At 40.3% G+C, this 21,774-nt stretch overlaps 1 protein-coding gene across 6 annotated transcripts in view; it reads right to left on the reverse strand.

The window, feature by feature from the left end:
• The window catches only part of LOC306871320 (GTPase-activating Rap/Ran-GAP domain-like protein 3), a 63,506-nt gene that overhangs the window by 7,442 nt on the left and 34,290 nt on the right, over window positions 1–21,774 (reverse strand). For 3 of the 6 annotated variants that reach the window (XM_079419147.1, XM_079419145.1, XM_079419149.1), the window contains exons 4-28: window positions 15,929–16,028; window positions 14,738–14,856; window positions 14,343–14,407; window positions 14,164–14,227; window positions 13,784–13,810; window positions 13,571–13,646; window positions 12,113–12,211; window positions 11,917–12,020; window positions 9,353–9,461; window positions 9,129–9,174; window positions 8,263–8,369; window positions 7,737–7,852; window positions 6,615–6,719; window positions 6,443–6,517; window positions 6,243–6,357; window positions 5,249–5,275; window positions 4,952–5,056; window positions 3,902–4,018; window positions 2,716–2,891; window positions 2,410–2,568; window positions 1,784–1,850; window positions 1,603–1,710; window positions 1,367–1,485; window positions 575–710; window positions 234–293 (exon numbers count right to left, since the gene is read on the reverse strand). In XM_079419147.1, the coding sequence (XP_079275273.1) occupies window positions 234–293; window positions 575–710; window positions 1,367–1,485; window positions 1,603–1,710; window positions 1,784–1,850; window positions 2,410–2,568; window positions 2,716–2,891; window positions 3,902–4,018; window positions 4,952–5,056; window positions 5,249–5,275; window positions 6,243–6,357; window positions 6,443–6,517; window positions 6,615–6,719; window positions 7,737–7,852; window positions 8,263–8,369; window positions 9,129–9,174; window positions 9,353–9,461; window positions 11,917–12,020; window positions 12,113–12,211; window positions 13,571–13,646; window positions 13,784–13,810; window positions 14,164–14,227; window positions 14,343–14,407; window positions 14,738–14,856; window positions 15,929–16,028 (2,401 nt within the window). Of the gene's footprint in view, window positions 1–233; window positions 294–574; window positions 711–1,366; window positions 1,486–1,602; window positions 1,711–1,783; window positions 1,851–2,409; window positions 2,569–2,715; window positions 2,892–3,901; window positions 4,019–4,951; window positions 5,057–5,248; window positions 5,276–6,242; window positions 6,358–6,442; window positions 6,518–6,614; window positions 6,738–7,736; window positions 7,853–8,262; window positions 8,370–9,128; window positions 9,175–9,352; window positions 9,462–11,916; window positions 12,021–12,112; window positions 12,212–13,570; window positions 13,647–13,783; window positions 13,811–14,163; window positions 14,228–14,342; window positions 14,408–14,737; window positions 14,857–15,928; window positions 16,029–21,774 lie in introns of all 6 variants that reach the window. The other 3 variants (XM_079419146.1, XM_079419144.1, XM_079419148.1) reach the window with 1 other exon arrangement.

The raw sequence follows: 21,774 nt of genomic DNA on the forward strand, positions 1-21,774 counted from the left end.
CTCCACTGTTCATCTTTTTTCCTAAAGACTCCTCAAGCCACTGTTTTTCTCTCCCTCTGTCATTCATTCTGTGAGACTGCAAGAAGGAAGGGACACATTATGTTAGCTGCATATTTCACTCAACACTGTCCGCATGCGTCTGGTAATTGAATAATAGACAGGATGAGTCTCCGTGGTAGTGTGCATTAGTGAGGCAGCATGGGAAATGTAGGCAACAGAAGTGCCTGCAGTACCTTCATTGTCTTTAGACATGTAGAGGGATAGCTTGGTGCCGTAGGGGATCCGAATACAATCTGGACCAGGGATGGAAAAGAGCGATATATCAACCCAACCCACGCACAGATTAAAAGACAAATACACAACGTAAGACAATACACAAAAACAGACTGAAGACTCTCATACAAACTTGCTACCAGAAGAAATGCAACATATCTTTTACTTGGGGACAATAGGCAAATTTGCCCAATATCACACACTCTCAAATCCTGTAAGCAAATACCCATGTTTAACCTCTATATTAAGTCCAATAGCATGAGAATTCAGTTTAATTGTTCCATCAAGAGCAGAAGCCTACCATCTCCAAGCGGTGAAGGAAAGACAGGCATCTCGTAGCCAGTGGGAGTCTGAGGGGAACTCTGGGAACTAGTGTCTCTGGAGCTACAGTTGGAGGCAGAGTTTATAGGTGCTGACGAGATGAAATAGATATCAGACTACAGAAAAAAGAGAGGAAGAAATAAGATAAAAACAGTAAGAAATGTGAAATGACTGATGCTTGGAAAGGATTTGTATAATTTATTGTCCTACAGAAGAATGCATCTTATAAAAGAGACAACACTGTCATCGATACGTTTTCTGCTGTTGTTAATAAATTTTCCATGTGTTAAATCTACATAAATTCTTTTCTATTAGAGTGTACATTACCATTCAAAAGTTTGTGGTTAGTGAGATAAAAAAAAAAAAAAAAAGAATTAACATTTTTATTCAGAAAAGTTGCATTAAATTAATCAAATTGATAGTAAAGACTTTTACATCGCTTTACAAACTTGGGACGTCCGTATGCGCCATTGTGATACGGGCGCATACAAGGCTATCAGCGCCGACAATAAATTAGATGTTAAAATATATTAAAATATGAATTGTTATAGTAAATTATAATAATATTATTGTTTTTTAGTGTATTTTCGATCAAAGAAATGCAATCTTATGGATCCCAAACATTTAAAAGTAATCTAAAAAGAGTGTAGTAGTATTATAAAAGATTTAAAATATGGTTTCAGACTGTACAATAAAAATGTAATTTACACCAGATAGATACACAGCTATATAATGGTCTTCTTAGGTAGAACCTTATGGCTAGAACACGTACTCTGGACGCAGTCAGTTGCAGTTCTGGAACCACAGCTGTATATACTAGGTTGCCATTAACGACTAGTCGAATCTCTATGGAGTCGGTGGTGAATGCCAGGATATACGGGAACGCACACACTGTGACACAGGAAGTGACAGAATAGAGAGACTTCTCAATTATTTCCACTAATGCAAATACAAAACTACTTTTGAACTGTAAAAAAAAATGAGTCATAACAAAGAAAAGGTACTGACCAATAGCGTTGGGCATTTGGTTCCAGCTGAAATGGAAGTCTGACGTATTGGGCTGAATCATGGGTGTTGCTCCGTTAAACGGACACACCTTCTTATAGACGCAGATATCTGTTAAAAGAAAAGTCCAGCTTTAGAGAATCTGACTGCAGATGCAGTCACTGACATTGTACTAGACACTAACTGTTATAGCAAAGAAGAAGTCCAGCCTCTCCATCTTCATACACATCTATGGCAGCAACAAAGTTCACCTGGAGAAAAAGATACTTGTGTTACCCATCAAAAACGGACAGTTTGGTGTATAGAACTGATAAAGGGAAGGGGAGGATATCTGGATCATGCTGTATTGTGTAAATGAATGTGTACATTGCAACTAAAAAGTTTGTGTCAGAAAGATTCTTTTAAGAGGTTTCTTATGCTCACCAAAGCTGTATTTATTTTTAGCAAAATACAGTAACCGTAATATTGTATTACAACTGAATGTTTTTTCAATTTCAATTTATTTTAAAATGTAATTTATTATTTATTATCAAGAAACATTCCTTGCTAATATCAATGTTGAAAACAGTTGAGCTGCTTAATATTTTTGTGAAAACTGATAAATTTTTGTCGGGATTCTTTGATGAATAGTTCAAATGAATAGCATTTATTTAAGAGAAATTTTTTGTAACATTATAAATATCTTTACTGTCACTTTTGATCAATTAAGTGCATCTTGCTAAATAGAAATATATATTTTATATAAAAAAAGAATAATCTTACTGACCACAAAGGGTAGTGTATGTTTGCATTCAAGTGGCTGTTTCTCACCCGGTTGGAGTCGACATGGTGTAGTCTGTAAGCGTCTCCTGTACTCTCATTGATCAAGTCAAACTGATGTCTGTAGGCCACACAGATCATGTGATCATTCTCTCCTGTTGGGCCATCAACCAGGGCCATGACCACCGGCGAGTCACATAAGCAGATCTCCTAAGAAAGGAGACAGCAAACATTCGAACTGTTGAGAGCTTTTGGAAAATTTGTCTGTGAGAACCTTTCCTATAAACTACAAGTGACATTAAAATGCAGTTAACTTCAATGCATGACATGTGTAAGAGTGCTGAATCTGTCTCATACCCGTATGTACTGGAACTCTTCCACAGGTGAGTCAGTAGTCCCTGTGACTGTAGCGATAGAGCTGAGGCAATCGAGGCGTGACTGTTTCCTGGTGATCAGGAGGAGCTTGTTTCTTATCGCCGCAACGATTCTGAGCTCCACCCCATGATGCGTGTTTATGGAGTAGAGATGGCAACCTAAGGAATCACATTTCTGTTACTTGATTGCGATGGTATTGGAAATGATCTAATTTATTAAATTCTTCAAGAAACTTCAAATTTGTCAAATAAACAGCATAGCTTTAATTAGCTTATAGGGAAAGTTCACCCAAAAATGAAAATTCTGTCATTTAATTACTCACCCTTATGTCGTTCCAATCCCGCAAGACCTTCGATCATCTTCGGAACACAAATATTTTCAAAAAATATATTTTTGATAAAATCAGAATTCTTTCCAATGCTATCTCGTGACCAATTCGTACGTATTTTACGAGGTGGCGAATTCGTACGACCTTACTTGATTTTGTATGATTTGTCTAGACCCCAGTGACTGGTAGGTTTAGGGGCAGGGTAGGTCATTCGGTGTAGGTCATTTGAACAAATTCGTAAAATACGAACGCTTTTAACAAAAATCGTATGAATTTGTACGAGTGAGGTCATACGAATTAGCCACCTCATAAAATATGTACAAATTGCCTGAGATCGGGCTGGATCTTTCTGACCCTGCAGAGACAGCAGGAGAACTACCACGTTCAAGGCCCAGAAAAGCAGTAAGGATATAATTAAAATAGTTCATGTGACATCAGTGGTCCAACCGTAATTTTAATAATAAAGTCGTTATTTTTGTTTTCTTAGCATACAAAAAGTATTCTCGTCGCTTCTTAAAATTAAGGTTGAACCACTGATGTCACATGGATTATTTTATCAATGTCTTTACTACCTTTCTGGGCCTTGAACGTTTCAGTTGCTGTCTATGCAGGGTCAGAAAGCTCTCGGATTTTGTCAAAAATATTGTAATTTGTGTTCCGAAGATGAACAAAGTCTTACGGGTTTGAAACCACAAGAGGGTGAGAAATTAATGACCGAATTTTCTTTGAGTGAAATATCCTTTTAACTACTTTGAATTAGAAAAAGTTTAAATAATATTGTCCAATTTTAAATCATTTCAAATATTTGTGTGGGTGATGGCTGAAGTCTTTCTTTCATACCTTTGGTTTTCTCAAGCTTGTTCTCTCGACTGTCACACTTGGTGCGGACAAGCTGCCGCTCTTCTATCCCCCGTTTGAGAGTGCTCAGTCTGTAAACATACAGTCGAGCATCTTTCCCTGCAACACAGTTGAAATTGGATATAAAGCAATTGGAATTAAAGGTTAATTTGATGTATTCAAGCACTCTGGTTCAGTTTGAATATTGAAATGAGTGTGATTACTTTAGCTGTTTAGTGAATTCTACAAACAACAGCTTTCAGAACCATTACTATGTGATGGCCGTTTCTCAAATGGAAGGCTGCATCCTCCGGAGGTCGCGTTTGTAGGCTGCATACATCATCAAACCTGGTTTACTTTAGTTAACTGAGCATTACATTCCTGAGTCATAAGCATATTACAACAATTTACGCTTAACTAAGAATAATGGTCAAATTTAAAACTGTTAATATTCCAAAATAAGATCTTCTTCATGATGTATGCAGTCTACAAATGCGACCTCCGGAGGATGCAGCCTTCCGTTTGAGAAACTGGCTGGCAACAAATGAGAGACCCGTCTCATCAAACTGAATGACATCTCAGCTAATGCAACACGTTTGGTTTTCAAATGCCTGTTCTAGTGAATGAAAGTTGCTTGGTGACCGAGTTGATAACCAATTCATTATTTTCCCTCTGGAGAAGCTGTGCTTTCCAATAAGAGTGAGAGTTTGCTGTACACCGTCTTGAACTAATGATCAGAATGGCGGTAGACTCTAAATTACGTGGATCTCTATTCTGGGCTTCTCTTTATAATGAGCTATAAGTCTAGACAATGTAAACCAGAGATGCTGGCTGTATGTGTGTGTTTGAGATACTATTTTGTGCTATTCCCTGTTGGCTAAAGATGCTCATTAGAGCAAAGACCTGGAGTTTCCTTCGGCGCTTTGCTTTGGTCTCTTTCTTTCTCATGCTCTCTTTCTTCTGGCAGATCATTTCACACCCTTTCTTCTACCCACATACGAGCTGCCTCATATTCATATGCTCATATGAATATAAAAACAACACATATCTTACCCTTATCTGCTCTTGCAATGAGGAGGTCCTGAGGTTCAAGCACGTGCATTTGTTTGACAGTCAAGGTTTTGTCAAATACCTGCACTGGAGGCAGGGTTGGTGAATCTATATCAGCATGCAAAGCAAGATTAGTTTGTGGTCTGCATGGTAACTCAATCCCCCACTGAGATTTGCTTGCTTTGATTAACAGACACATTTGACAACTATCACTGTAAAAAAAAACATACTGGATTTCTATATTTCTAATATTTATAAGCATTTGTTTCTTCTGTAGTGTAGTGGTTTTGCTTTACATACCTGCATTGGAGAACAGTGGATCTGAGGCTGAAAGAGAAGATAGAGGTAATCAGATTTCATTTTTTTTAGTAAAAAAAAAAAAACAGTAAGTGCCATGAACACTACCATTCAAAAGTCTCAGCTCAGTATTTTTTATTTTTAGAATTTAATACTATTCAGGAAGGACACATTCAATTGATAAAGAGTGCAATTAAAGTGATTTATACTGTTACAAAATTTAAATAAAGGCTGTTTTTTTGGAAGAATCCTGAAAAATATGCATTGAAGTCTATTCATCAAAACAAAGCATTATCTCCATAAAAATATTAAGCAGCACAACTGCAGCAAATCAGCATATTCTTCTGAAGAATCTGTTCAGATTTGCTATCACAGGAATAAATTACATTTTGAAACATTAAAACAGAAACTCCTATTTTAAATTATAATAATTTCATAATCCTGTTTTTACTGTATTTTTGATCAAATAAATGCAGCCCGAGTGAGCGTAAGGGAGTTAAAATATAATAAATATAAAAAATAAATAAATCTTGCAGACTCTTTCGAATGGTAGGGTTTATTTAATTTTTTCATCCTCACGTTCCAACCCCTGTGTGATTTTCTTCTTTCCACAGACAACAACAAAAAAAAATGTTAAGCAGGATGTTCGCATAGAAACCTGATGCACAAATTACTGGCACTAGTATTTTGTGCATTTTGTCAGTTTGTAAGTTTGACAGCCCCTTCTCATTGTTCCTTTTTATTGTATGGAAAAAAGCAGCATCAAAGTTTCTTTTTGTTCAACATTTTCTTTCAACAGAATCTTTTTTTTTTTGGTTTAACTCTCTTTTTTTAATGGAATGATTATTGAAATGAACTCAGTTCAGTGTTTTTGTCCATTAATACGATCCATCAAAAAAAAGCTGGTCAGTTACATTCAATCTGTCTTTACATGTCATTTGTAAGAAAACTGCTCCTCTATCTAGTTGCAGTGTTTCTCATGAAAAAGCAGTCTCACCCTCCAGCAGCATGACCCCTGCTGAATCTGTGGCGACCAGTAATGACTGTCCCCACGAATCTCCACAGACTATATCATACGGGAAGCTACTGCAGAAAGACTGTGACTCCCATGGCTGCAGAGAACATGGCAACACACAGTTAGAGATGAACCGTAAGCAAAATAACAGCATCCATCTCACTTTTCTCTTGCCCTCTCACCTCTTTCCTGCAAAGGCCAGTGGTGACGAGACTGGTGGGTGCATCCCCTCGAACTATAGTTTTCAGCTTCAAGGCCTGGATGCAATATTATATCTATTAATGGCATTGCTCATATTGTGACATTGTCTTTCATGCCATATCTTTATATTTTATTTTTATTTATACATCCTACCTGTCCCACTCGAACAAACTCAGCCTGACGTGCCTCTTCTTTTTTACGGGCGGATTTGGGCGACTCTGGCAGTACATCGCTGAATGAGCGTCGGTTCAGCATGTTCTGCGGAGAGAAGGGAACCTACAGGAGCAGTACAGATAAAGATGGGTCTGAGAGACTGACCCAGAAACAGACAGAAAGACAGAGCAAAGCAGAAACTAACAAATTCTTTCACCACTGTATCTTACCAGCCATCATAGAGAGAGTAGGAGTCAAATAATGATAGTTCAAATTCTACTATAGAACACTCATTTGATTCTTTTTGATAAAGAACTGATTCTTAAGATTCATTTGTTAAAAAAATAAGTTATCATTCAAACTGTTTTCTTGTTGCATATGAGAGCAACACAACAGAAAGGTTTACAATCAGTCTACTGTCTTTGTATTATTTATTAAAAATTGTACTCTTTCATTAAAATAAATGGAACTGGTTCTTGGTTCTCAACCCTAGTAAATGAAGAATAGAAGAATCCTAGAATAGAAACCATCTCTAGTGGCAGCTGACAGGGGGCTGCAACAGAATGAAAGTGCATTTAAAGGCTCAGTGGTTTAGAAGAGCGGTGTATGTAAGACTAAAAAAAGAACTGTGCGAAGAAACAGTGCAAAACATCTTAAAATACATGGCAGAAAAGGAAAGGTAAGTTTGAAAATAAATACAGAAAAAGTGCTTCTCAACCCTTTTTGGCTCCAAGGCCCTTCCTTGTCCACAATAACATCTGAAGGCCCCATGACTCAGTTGTTTGTAATTTACTGGATAGGGATTTTTTTTTTAAATATATCATTTACTCACAATTTCAAGCAGAAAAAAATATTTTAGAGCTTGGGATAACTAGATAAAATGTGCATTCGTTATGAAAAAAGTTTAATGTAATTAAAAGATTGCATTTTCAGGTCTAGGAATCACACTATTAAAATTTGGCTTCCTCATATCAGTTTTTTTTTTCAAGACAATGGGAACTCTGATTCTTCAATTTAATATCTTAATTTGGCTTATTTTAATTCTGAGGCTCCCTTGGCAGTTTGCTGAGGCCCCCCTAGTGGGCTCCGGCCCCCTGATTGAGAAACACTATGTATCCATACCTTGGGCATGTCAGGCATGAGATCCTGGTACAAGGATCTGATCAGCATATCCAGCGTACGCTGACGTTTCTGAGCAAAAGTGGGGGTCTCAAGAGTGGCTTTTTCTCCATTTATTACTATAGGACACAGAAGGATAAAGGTAGCAGTATTATGTAACAGAATTACCCTTAGGAAACAGTATGACACATTTTACAAGGTCTGTTTAATGAAAGCATCTGCTTTACGGAGTTCATGAGCCAAAACAAACCAGTAAAGCTGGCAACCGAAAAACACAGGTGTATATTCTAACAGGAGGTTTGTGCAATGCAGACAACGTGAAATGACATTTGGAATGCATTTAAAATTATGTTATCTATTTTGACTGGGACATGAAATATTAGTAGACTTGGATTTTATGGCTTGAATTATTATTAATAGACTGTGATATGGCTGGTATTCACAGGCTTGATTACATCAGCAGAAAAGTGATTTTTCAGGGGAAAGTTGTACTGGTGAAGTAGCTTTATGTACCGGTGAATTTACTAACATTTAACTAGTAAAAAGTCCCTGAACTCCTGGTGGTCTGTGAACACTGGAGGGGAAGGGAGCGGTGGGCCAAACAGCGGCACACTCTCCTCTGAGAAAATCTTCAACCTGCAACAAAACAAAATGATTAAGATATAAATACTATACACTACCATTCAAAGTTTGTTTTTATGTTTTTGAAGTCTAAAATATTATTATAATGTAAAATATATTACTATTTTAAATATAATAATAAAAAAAAAATTTTTCCTTTGAAGACAAAGCTGAATTTTCAGCAGCTATTACTTCTTCAGTGTCACATGATCCTTCAGAAATCATTCTAATATGCAGATATGATCAACTTTGAAAACAGTTGTGCTACTTAATATTAGAGCTCAAGATATATGTGACCCTGGACTACAAAACCAATCATAAGGGTCATTTTTTTCAAAATTGAGATTCATGCATCATCTGAAAGCTGACTAAATAAGCTTTTATGATTTTACGTTTGTTATGATAGGGCAATATTTGGCTGAAATACAACTATTTGAAAATCTGGAATCTGAGGGGGTGCAAAAAAATCCAAATATTGAGAAAATTGCCATTAAAGTTTTCAAATGAAGTAATATGCAATGCACTAATCAAAAATTAAGTTTTTATTTATTTGCAGTAGGAAATGTACTAAATATCTTCATGGAACAAATACACCCCGACGACTTAAGACTGGTTTTGTGGTCCAGGGTCACATTTTTTAAGGATTCTTTGTTGAAGAGAATGGTCAAAACAACAGTAATGATTTGAAATAGAAATTTTTGTAACACTTGAAATATATTATTAAAACAACATTTAAAATGAATAAAAAGTAAAACCTCAAATATACACACATACCTGTAACTATCATTCTGGCTATTATATCGAACTAAGGCAAAAATATCTGTGGTTTATGTAAAGGAAATTATACAACTGCTTGATGTGCAAAACTGCTAAAATGTATTTGCATGTATTTTTAATCATTGTCTTGTAAAAAAAAAAAAATCACCCATAAATAGCTTAATCGCTGTCATTGAGTGACTCATTTCATAATTTCCACTCAGCTTGAGGATGAAGGATACGTGTGAAATGGGAGCGAATCATAGAGGGTTTGAAGGACGGAGAGGCGTCATCTCCCTCCTGAAACACAATGGTCACAATGTCGTTCCCGATATGTCTCTTCCTCTCTACCTGCACAGATTGAAATAATGAAAGCTATAATCGTGCATTCATGAAACATAAGGCTGCTATTGTTACCAGAAATGATTACACCAACTTTTTTCTCTCCAGTATGAACAAATGATGGACAAAAGTTTCATTTTGAAAAGAGCACATGCCTATGTGTGTGGGTTTGTTGGTGCGTTTGGTCTGTGTGCATGTGTGGATATTCAAAAGCTGCTGTATGACCTCCGACACCTCAAGCCTGTTAGCCAGAAAGCATAATTGAGCTTGTTAATGAGTCTGAACCATTAGAGTTGAAAGGCGCTTTTATCTTTTATCTCAAGAGCGCGCACACACACACACACATCTAAAACATCCCCTTAAAGCTCAATTACTACTGCTTTTCACCTGCCCCTCCCTGCCAGCTTGTATCTCTCTCATTCTCTTTCTCTCACACACACACAAACACACACATCCAGACACAGATACATGCGCATGACCGTGAGCTGTGACAGGAATGAGTATTTATTTATTGCAGCGACAGACTCATTTCTACTGAGAGCTCAATTATGATTCTCTGCCACTTCCCCTCTTCCTTACACAAGAGCATTCTTCTAGTGACATACCGTGTAACACTTGAACAATACCAACAGGACTGACTCCATGTTTCTAGCATCTGACAAGCAGGGTTGAGCATTAGGGTCAAAAACACTCCAAAAACACCTCATGTTTTTCCAAACCCATTCATTGTTCATTCCACAGTGAAATATTTGTCAGTAACATGTATAAAATTTCCAAAATTGTGAATAAAGTGACATAAAAACAATTATTTGGCTTTGCCTCAACAAAAGTCTCAATTATTTAAGTCAATTTCATAGCAATAGGTTATTGAGTGACGATTTTGTTCCCTTGAACACATGGGATGGAAACATTGCTTCATGTGCAATGTTTTTTGAGATATTAATTAATTTGCATAATTTAGGTTTGCAACTTGAACAGAAAGGCAACAATGCGACATTTTGTAATTCAGAAATAACGACTGGAATATCTTTTGATTTACAGCTATTTACACATTCAAAAATGTTGCAGATTCAGAAAGGTTACAGTTTCAAAAATGTTCCTCACACAAAACTCAGGAGTTCAAAGTAATTGAAATATACCGCTCAAGTCACATTTATGGTGCTTGTATGACATGCTGTTTTTTTTTGGAGCTTGACAGATCCATTATTATTAACTGTCCTTCATGGAAAATAACTGTAAAGGTTCTTCTTTTGTGTTCCACTCATTTGAAACTCATTTGGGTTTGGAACAACATAAGGGTGAGGAAAATTATATCTGAATTTCCTTTTTTTTATGTGTGTGAACTCTCCCTTTAAAATGATACTTCTTTCAAGGAAAGACTCGCTCTCCCTTGTGAACTGTACTTGAGTCTTCCGACTGTTTGGTTTGTCTGCATGCTTTTAGGGGTCGGCAAGAGACTTTTGGAGCGCATCAGCTTTCCTGCTCTTTTCATGAGTGGTTCAGCATTGGTAAAGGTGGTTATTGACACGAAGGGCTGAAGAGGCTCTCGGCTATAGAGTGCCAAGACCTTAAACCGACACAAATACTTTGAAAATCCTGCTATTGTGAATGTTTCCACAGGCACTCCAGTGCACAAGAGCACTACTTGTACTCAATCAGACATATGATCTGATAGAAAAAGTGAGAAACGGAAGGGGAGAGAGAAAGAAGGATTGCTGTGTGTGATATAATCAAGAGAAGAGAGGGATATGAAGTGAGAGAGACTGAAGTGATTGATGCTTGATGTAGTCAGGATATGAAGCTGAGGGGGGAAGGGGGAAAGGCAGCAGAGAAAAGAGAGGGAGAGACTGACCGCTGTGATGTCCAGTGCGTTTGGATGTTAAATATAGCCTGTTTTCCCCTCACCACCTACTGAGCTACAGACTGCCTCCTTTCTACCTCAACAAACACACGCAGCTCCCTTCTCTGTATCTCGCTATCATTCAAATTTCTTTTTCATTCCTCCTTCTCTGTCTGTGTTCTCTGCTCTCTATTTGTCTTTCTCTCATTCTGTTTATAGTTTTACATGGATGTGTTTTTTTTTCTTTTGGTGGTTATTGGAACCAGAATGCGTGGATGTGTGTCTAGTCTAATTCGGACACAACTGGTTTTAGAAAATCTCATTTGGACAGTACTCATATTGGGCTGATAATGATACTGATAATATGAAAACATGATAAATATTGTCATGGTTCATAAATGACATACTAAAATTCTATACTATTTAGTAAATTAAAATCAAAATATTAAAAAGTAAAATTTGCAATTTTCAATGAAAGTGAATTTAGGCACAACATTGTGATGTACAATAAAAGACCCCAAAGTTTTGAATGGTAGTGTAAATAAAAATGAAAAAATATTTGTCAAAAAACAATATGGTACAGATATACAGTGCATCTTATAGCTTATGTGTTCTTTATCTTACCTGTTGCTTGTTCTCTTTAGAATAAGGTAACATGGTGGAAACATGGAACATGAGCTCATGACCCTGATAGACTGTGTAGATGGAATTTATTCCTGTAGTGTCATCTAAACCGATAAACAGAGAGCATGAATAAGCAAAATTCACTTGAAAGGGGAAAAAAAAATCCTGTTAAGACGTGTTTTTTTTTTTGTCCTACTCTTAGTGTCGAGTCCTCCTCGATACCCTGCCCAGCCCTGCAGACAGATCGTGTCACCAAGGAGATTCAGAAATTTATCAAAATTCTCACTTCCTGATTCTGGAGGGAAAAAAAATATATATAAAAAAATACAAAACCAACATGAACACGGAGCATTAATACATTTAACAAACATCAAGGGAGGCACCTTTTACTGTACACACGCATATTCTAAAATGAAGGTGAATTATAATTAATTACATTGTAAATTCTTAATATGGTATATTTCTGATTGAAACAACATTCAAATTATTTGGCTATTGGTAATTATTATTTAACAGCGTGCATAGCACAAATATTGTCAGTAGAAAGGGAACAAACTAAATACAGTTGCATGAGAAAGTTTGGGAACCCCTTGCAGAATCTGTGAAAATGTGAATAATTTTAACAAAATAAGAGAGATCATACAAAATGCATGTTATTTTTTATTTAGTACTGTCCTGAGTAAGATATTTTCAATAAAAGATGTTTACATATAGTCCACAAGACAAAAAAATAGCTGAAATGATTAAAATAACCCCATTCAAAAGTTTGGGAACCCTTGGTTCTTAATACTGTGTGTGGTTACCTGGATGATCTACGACTGTTTTTTTGTTTTGTGATGGTTGTTCATGAGTCCCTTGTTTGTTCTGAACAGTTCAACTGAGCACTGTTCTTCAGAAAAATCCTCCAGGTCCTGCAGAATCTTCAGTTTTCCAGCATCTTTTGCATATTTGAACCCTTTCCAGCAGAGACTGTATGATTTTGAGATCCACCTTTTCACACTGAGGATGATTGAGGGACTCAAACACAACAATTAAAAAGGTTCAAACATTCACTGATGCTCCAGAAGGAAACACGATGCATTAAGAGCCGGGGGTGAAAACTTTTTGAATTTGAAGATCAAGGTAAATTGTACTTAATTTGTCTTCCAGGAAACATGCAAGTACTTTCTGTTGCTTCCGAAGGGCAGAACTAAATGGAAAAAAAATTATATTTCTACAAAATAAGAAAAATTTGGACATCTTCATTCTGTTCAAAAGTTTTCACCCCCCGGCTCTTGATGCATTGTGTTTCCTTCAGGAGCATCAGTGAATGTTTGAACCTTTTTTAATTGTTGTGTTTGAGTCCCTCAATCATCCTCAGCGTGAAAAGTATTCTACACACACAGTATTAAGAACCAAGGGTTCCCAAACTTTTGAATGGGGTTATTGTAATAATTTCAGCAATTTTTTTGTCTTGTGGACTATATGTAAACATATTTTATTGAAAATATCTTACTCAGGACAGTACTAAATAAAAAATAACATGCATTTTGTATGATCTCTCTTATTTTGTTAAAATTATTCACATTTCCACAGATTCTGCAAGGGTTTCCCAAACTTTCGCATGCAACTGTATTTAGTATTATGAGCATATTAGGAGTGGTTCTGTGCTCACCATTGCTGAACATTTCATCATCTGTTAACTGTCCATCTTTGGCATAAAGAACACCAAATTTAAAGTTTACACTGCCCTGTGAGAACATATAAACATATGTGATGAGCATACATTAGGAATTCATCAACAAACTGATACAGAAATCGTTAAGAAGGTCATTTATTCGCATTGCATACATAAATCAAACACATACACACATTTGACAGTACACACCTCTTGCTCCTCCAGCACCAGTAAGTCCTGCCAACAATAAAAAAAACAGTTCAAAACATGAATTATATCTTAGTACAATAAATAATTCACTTTCCAACGAGGTTAAATTTCTAAACACCAGTTAAGATCACTAATAGTGTGGGTTACATAAAACATTACAGAGAGCGTGTTCATGCATTCAAATATCTGAATGCTGCTGACAATGGCCTTTGATTAGCGGCACACATTTCCACAAAGGCAAAGCTCTCTGGAGCAACAGCAGCTCACACAGCGCCTGCGTTTGAATGATTATGAAGCAGAACAACAAACCAGAGCAGATACAGACAGTAATTAACAGAGCAGACAACATGTGATGTTGATTAACAGGTGTGGGTGGGCACCTTCTGAATCTCTGGGTTAAGGATCTCCCTAGGGCCCTTTTCAAAACGATCCACGTTCATGGCACTGGAGGACAAAAGGGTCATATGAATGCAATGCATTTTAATCTATTTCGCTAATATTAAATGTTCACATGTGCATTTGTTTACTGGCAAGCAGGATGCATTATAAACAGACTTACCTTAATATAGATTTGACTGATAGTGTTTTTGTCGGACTGTATGGAAGGCTGATTTTTAGAGTACCCTACAGGAGAAGGACACATTTAGCAAATTATAAGAATATGAAACGAAATTTTACATGGCATAACATGACAGCAAGCCAGTATTGCTGCAGGCTATGACACAGGGTTTTATAACCGAGACCTTGTTGCTCATAGGAAAGTGACATTTAATACCGTGCCACTGTGCTATTCAGGTTTTTTTAGGCATTTAGTCTTCACATGCTAGCCTTTGAGACAACAGAGCCAAACAATGTAGAGTTGCTTCATGAAGAGGTCAATCTGTTATGTGAGTCATTGCACAGAGCAAAAATGACACGCACACACATGCTGTTACCTGTCACTGGCTGACTCACCGTCTTGCGCCACAGGATGGCTCGATACTGTGGGACCCTCTGGTTGTTCTGGTCTGAGAGAACCACAGACAGGAAGAAGGGATTCTTCTCTGCATCCGTCCCCACGTAGTTTTGATGAACTATAGAATGAAAGGAGAGTCACTTTCTCTGCTTTTTATTTCATTAGCTATTAAATGCACATTGCTTTTTGGTTTAAATGTGATGTACTTGAATGTCTCAAATACTTAACAGATGTAAGATATGCACTACCGATCAAAAAGTTCAGTAAGATTTTTTTTGAAAGAAGTGGAAATTAATGATTCTTTGATGAATAGAAACTTCAACAAAACCGCATTTATTATAAAAGGAAATCTTTTGTAACGTTATAAATGTCTTTGCTGTCATTTTACATTAATATAGTGTGCCGTTTTTAACATTTTTTTTGGAGCCATTTTCTTTTCTGCCTTCTTGATGTGCCTGTGCAATATTGCTGATAGATGCCACACCAAAGTGCTGTGACCATCTGAACTGTCCTCAGAGACGTGACTGTGAAGATGCCTGCTTATTTAGATCTATTCATGGCGCATCAGAATAAGAGGGAAAGAGGAAGGAAGGGATGGAAGCCTGCTGTTTGAGGAGAATATTTTGGACTGAGACAGACCAGGTTTACAGACAGAAGACAAATGAAAAGAGGCTGAAATCCAATTAGAAGACAAGATCTGGTCTGTCTCTGCATCTCCACCCTTCCTCTGAAGCATTTTTGGTCTCTCTTCCCCTCTCTCATTCAATCACCCTCTCATTGAATGAAAGGTATTTGCAGTGATTTAAATCAATTAAAGACACATAATGCAGCATCTGCCTCGAAACGTGTGGGAACAACAGTGTTCGTTTTTGTGTGAGGAAGGGAGAAAGACAAGAAAAAAGAGTGATGAAGCATATAGCTGGTAAATGGTATGGTAAAATTGAATTTTTATAAGAATTCAAATCCTAACCCTACTTTGACTATTCTCAAACTGTTCAGTTATTCCCTATGTAATTCAAGGTTTTCTTTTCCATAGACTCAAAACGGTGTTATTCTCTTCATTATGCTCTGCTGAGTAAAAATAAATCAAATCCCAACATGGATATGTATGCATGTAAAGTATGTGTATACAAGAGAATTTGCAAGTTTGTGTGTGTGTGCATATTCTATACTTAACAGTGGAATCCCACCTTTTCCCAGGAAGTACTTGAAGTACCATCTGGTGTGATACTCTGGGTTCTCCAAATGGACATCAGTTCGCTTCCATGTTCCAGGTGTGTATTCAGAGGCCTACAAAAAATCCCCCAAGAGTTTAATCAAGATCAAGCAAATTATATATATATATATATATATATAAATATTTGTTTAATATATAAATATATTGATATAAATTTTCCAAAAACTCCCATATGTTGCAAAATATATTCATGAGCTGGTATTTCAGGCAATTCGAAAAAGGAATATTTCATAAAAATTTAATGTTTTTTTTTTGCATTTACAGGTTACCTGGCGTTTACGTAAAACATTCTTTAATGTACTATAATCACCAGGAAACACCTCTCAAATATGTTTGGATAAACCCTCATTTACACGGCACACATCTGTGGCACATTACGGCTCCGACTCTGTCACCGGATTTGATCGCGGCCACTCTAGTTAACGCTTGTGTTCCCTTTCGAAACTCCACTCGTACTGCGTCGCTAGACGCTATGGGGAAAAACTCCTTTTTCTCAGAGGACTGAAGACTTTTTCAATCACGCAGTGTGACTGCACGGCCATTGGTTTGTGCAGTAAATAAAAATGAACCAATGGCTCGTCAGCGGCGCTGCACGAGCCTATGGTGGCAAAGCCTGCCAGAGCCCGCCAGAAAGTGCGGGGCCATCTGGCTATATAAGCGGGCGCTTTGTCATAGGAAATCAGATCAATTCTCCTTCAGCGACGACGATCATCCCTTCGTTGACACTCGGGACTGTTGCAGATAGAAGCTGCCTTTTCCTCTGCGCCTTCTCGCTGTTCTGCCTGCTCTTCGAGCTGCTACAGCGACCTGTGCAGATGCCAGCCTCGTTCCCTGCGGCCATCCGGTGAGTCTAAAATCAAATTTCTCTGAAAGAGCAAATTTCAAGCGACGTTGTTGCAAATGTTGCACTGCGAGTGTGGCTTGCGTAGGGAATCCTGCACTATGCAGAAGGGCGGTGAGCGCTTCGCCTGTATGGGCAACGCCCACACAGATTGCGCGTTCACTGAGACAGAATGCTCACTCGAGTATGAGTCTCGCTCTTCTCCACTTGCTGGCCTTCTATGAAGACAGCTCCGCTATTCCGTTTCTCCTCTCTCAGCAAAGCTCGGAGAATGAAACAACAGAGCCACGGGGCAAATTAACCTGTTTTGAATGATCCCACGCCAGGTAAAGAGCCCGCGTGCTCACTCTTACTGCAGCGCTCTGATCCACCGGTGTTTTTACACGTGAAAATCACCGCCCCTCGTTACATGAGCGGCTATATCCTTTTGGGCGGACTGGAGCAGAAAGCTTTCTTTGACAGCTTTGCGTGTGCGTCGCTGAAGCTCACAAACAGACTGCTTTCATTGAAAGCCGACCCTGATTCGCTCACTATAAGGCCCACCGCCTTCCCCGCTTTCATGTTCCTCTTCTCCCAGGCACCTCGGAGGAAGGAACAATTAACTCGCGAGGCGGAGCGATAAGGCTTGAGTTATTGCACGCCAGTTTGTCTCGTGTGCTCACTCTAATCTGCTAGAGTGTGTTAACACATGAGGATCAGCACCCCTCATCGCATTGAGTGGCACAATCCTTGTATACAGATCTTACAATACTGTGCTGGTTGGCCCCGCCTTCCCCGCTCTCACTCTATGGAGACTGAGAGATCGCAGGGCTGAGCGGTCAGGCTCGAGTGATTTTTGCGCGCTGGCATAGCCTGCGTGTTTCACTCTGCACACAGCGCTTTGATCTGCCGGTGTGTTTACACAAAGGATTAGCACCTCTCGAAGCTCTTTGATCTGCTAGCGCTACTTTCACTATTAAGCTGTCCTTGCTGTGCTCGGGTTATCCTACTTCAACGAAGTTGGCCCCGCCTCCCCTGCTCTCCTGTTTCTCCTCTCCCAGTTACCTCGGAGAAGAAATAGCAAATCGCGGGTTTGAGCGTTCAAGCTTGAGTGAATTTACACTGACCAAGCCACCGTGTTTCACTCTCCATACAGCTTTGATCTGACAGCATGACAGTTTGTGTCTTGCCCTGCCTCCCTTCGTCCTCTATGAACGGATCTGATGGGATGCGCGCAACAGTTTTTGATCTGCCAGGGTGTTTACACACAAAGATCATCAGTACCCCTCTTCTAATGAGTGGTTTGATCTTTTTAGGCAGATCAATAGAAAAGGCTGTCATTATGATTATCTCTGTCAGCTTCAGACTCTAGACCCCGGAGTGTCTCATTGGGTTCTGGGGATTATAGAATGAGGTTATTCACTTCGATTTGCTCAAAGAACCCCACGGTTCAGCGGTGTGGTCTCCACCTCAGTGCTAAGCAGCAACGCTCACGTCCTGCGAGCCGAGGTGAAGCATTTGCTGGCAAACGGGGGCTGTAGAAACAGTTCCGCCAGCTCAGAGCGAGTCAGGCTTCTACAGCCCCTATTTCCTCGTCCTCAAAAGGATGGCGGCCTTTGGCCCATCCTCGATCTCAGGCGTCTGAATCATGCCCTCATGAAATGGTCATTCAGAATGACTACACTGAAGCAGATTCTCTCGCAAATTCGCTCAGGGGACTGGTTCTTTTCACTGGATCTGGAAGATGCTTACTTTCACATCTAGATAGCCCCCCCGTCACAGATGATTCTGGAGATTCGCCTTCGAGGGAGTGGCTTATCAATACACAGTCCTGCCCATTGGGCTGGCTCTGGCTCCTCGCACTTTTACAAACGGCCCTCTCCCCTCTGAGACAGATGGGAGTTTGTGTCCTGAATTACCTCGACGACTGCCTTATTCTAGCGCAGTCGAAGGCCGAGCTAATAGCCCACAGGTCCCTCATCCTCAGTCACTTGGAGCGCCTGGGACTCAGGATCAATTTGCCAAGAGCTCTCTGTCCCCCAGCCAACGAACTGCGTTCCTGGGGACAGTTTTCGACTCAGCCCGCATAAGCTTATAGTCACGCCAGATTGTGCTCTGGCTATACAGCAGCTCACGGCTTCCTTCAGAACTGGAGCCTCCTACCCTCTCAAAGCGTTTCAAAGGATGCTGGGCCTCATGACCTCTGTATCACCAGTGCTTCGGTTGGGCCTTCTCAGAATGAGACCCCTTCAGTACTAATTGAAACCTCTAATTCTGCCCCATGCGTGGCTTCAGGGAAGGAAGGACCTACGGTGGTTCGAGCGGGGCATGAGGATGGGTATAGTTCACAGAAGAAAGGTTGTCATGACAGATGCTTCCAACTCAGGTTGGGGAGCTCTGTGTGAAGGCAGACCGACCTTCGGCTCCTGGACGAATGTGGAAGGCCGGCTGCACATCAACTGCCAAGAAATGTCGGCAGTATGTCAAGCCATTTGGTTCTTCCTGCCAGTCCTGAAGGGACACCACGTGCTAGCCCGTTCAGACAGCATGACGGTGGTGTCGTACATAATTCGCCAGGGCGGGCTCACCTTGAAACGCCTTTTCGAGGTGATAGAATGCCTCTTGGAGTGGGCTTATCTCAACCTGCGTTCATTGAGAGCAGTTCATGTGCCCGGCGTTTTGAACCAAGGAGCAGATATGCTCTCTCAGAACAAAGTCCCCTCAGAGGAGTGGATACTCCACCCACAGACGGTTCAGAAAATCTGGTAGATCTTTGGCAGGGCAGAGGTTGACCTCTTTGCCTCCAAAGACAACTCTCACTGCCAAACTTACTTTTCGAAGAGCGAGGATGCGTTGGCCCATGAATGGCCCAACCTCCTACTGTATGCTTTCCCCCCGATCGCTCTGATTCCTCAAGTAATCAGGCAAATCAGGGAACACAAGCACAAAGTGCTTCTGGTGGCCCCGCTCTGGAAGAACCATCACTGGATCTCAGAGCTCTCTCTTAGATGCTAACAGCAGCTCCGTGGCCCATTCCCCTGAGACGGGACCGCCTCTCTCAGGCAAACAGAATGATCTGACACCCCCAGCCCGAGCTGTGGGCTCTGCATCTCTGGGCTCTCGACGGGAATCAATAGATCTCCCCGAGAATGTCCTCAATACCATTTCGTAGGCTAGAGCCCCATCTACGAGACAAAGTCTATGTGGCAGCTATAGCAGCTTATCACACTCCTATAGCAGGATAGTCGGTGGGCCGGAACAACTTGGTTGTCCGTTTCCTGAAGGAAAACCGCTCCATCCTCCCCGACCCCTCACAGTCCCTACATGGGACCTGCCCATGGTCCTGATAGCCCTCAGAGGCTTCCCCTTTGAGCCACTACAATCTGCAAGCTTAAAAACACTGTTGCTCAAGACCGCTCTGCTGCTGGCGCTAGCATCGGTGAAGCGAGTAGATGACTTGCAGGTTCTCTCGATAAGCCCTGCCTATCTTGAGTTTGGGCCTAACGACTCTAAGGTCGTCCTAAAGCCAAGACACGGTTATGTCCTTAAGGTGCTCTACAGTCTGTTTAGGGCCCAGGTTATCACTCTCTATGCGCATCCTCCTTCTGAGGAGGAACAGGAGTTTAACATTCTCTGTCCGGTCAGGGCATTGAGAACTTACATTGAGCCTTCCGCGCCCTTTAGGCAATCGGAACAACTCTTTGTCTGCTTTGGCGGTCCACCAAGGGGTCTCCGGTCACAAAGCAGAGGATTTCTCGATGGTTTGTTGACGCTATCACACTAGCATACTCCTCCCTGGGCCTCCAGAGCCCCATTGGAGTGAGAGCCAATTCCACGAGAGTCGTGGCCTCTTCCTGGGCGTGGTCTAGTGGTGTGTCCATGGCAGTCATTTGTGCGGCGGCCGGCTGGGCCTCGCCGTCCACATTTACCAGGTTCTATAACTTGAATCTTTCGGCCTTGCAGGCTCGGGTTTATCTGCTTAAAGTGGCACACGCCTATCTAAGCGGTCTATTCTCAGGCATAGCCTGATTCGTCAGAACGCTCTTGGCCCTATTACTAGTGCTAAGGCTGTACTTATGACCGTTGGAACGATTATCCAGGTCCGGGCTGACCTCTACGAGTTCAGTCCTCATGCCTCCTGCAGGATTCTTCCTGGTCATAATTGGTCCCTCTGAGCCTTTATTGCTCAAGGCCAGTTGTATCAGTCGTTCCTCTTCATGGCATGGCGGGATTGTATTTGTTCCCCATAGCGTCTAGCAATGCAGTACGAGTGAAGTATCGAAAGGGAACGTACCTGAGATACGGGAACGAGTACTGCGTACCGTGCCATGCCATTCCGCTGCACGACTCAGGTCGTCGCTTCAGTCGAATTGGCCTGATTTCCTATGGCGAAGCGCCCGCTTATATAGCCAGATGGCCCTGCCCATTCTGGTGGGCTCTGGCGGGCTTTGCCACCATAGGCTTGTGCAGCGCCGTGCAGTCACACTACGTGATTGAAAGTCTTCGGTTCTTGGAGAAAAAGGAGTTTTTCCCCATAGCGTCTAGCGACGCAGTACTCGTTCCCGTATCTCAGGGAACCGAGGTTACATAAGTAACTGAGTACGTTTATACCAGCCGCTCCGCGACACGTTCCAGAAGCGATTCTGCGTGCTGCTTTGCTAAAAATACCCACCTACTGTACGTCTCCTTCGATTGAAAATAATGGCTAGTGTGGTGGCTTTGATGTACGTAAACCTACCAACATCCGTTTTCATGACTTTACGTGAGAGGAACAAATGACGTTTTAGTCGCATAAAATCGGTTATCGGAAACGCCATTTCACAATAGTTTTTCAATTTTTTAATTATATAGCAAATATCGAAAAAGTTTTGTGCAAATCTATAATGTAAATGCAGCTAATGCCTGCACTCTAGTGGTCAAACTACTTTTCACTCAGTACCTTCAGCAACTATGAAAACAAAGCCAAAACCCAGACATTT

Source organism: Barbus barbus, assembly GCF_936440315.1.
Source record: "Barbus barbus genome assembly, chromosome: 6".
NCBI classification, from domain to species: Eukaryota; Metazoa; Chordata; class Actinopteri; order Cypriniformes; family Cyprinidae; genus Barbus; species Barbus barbus.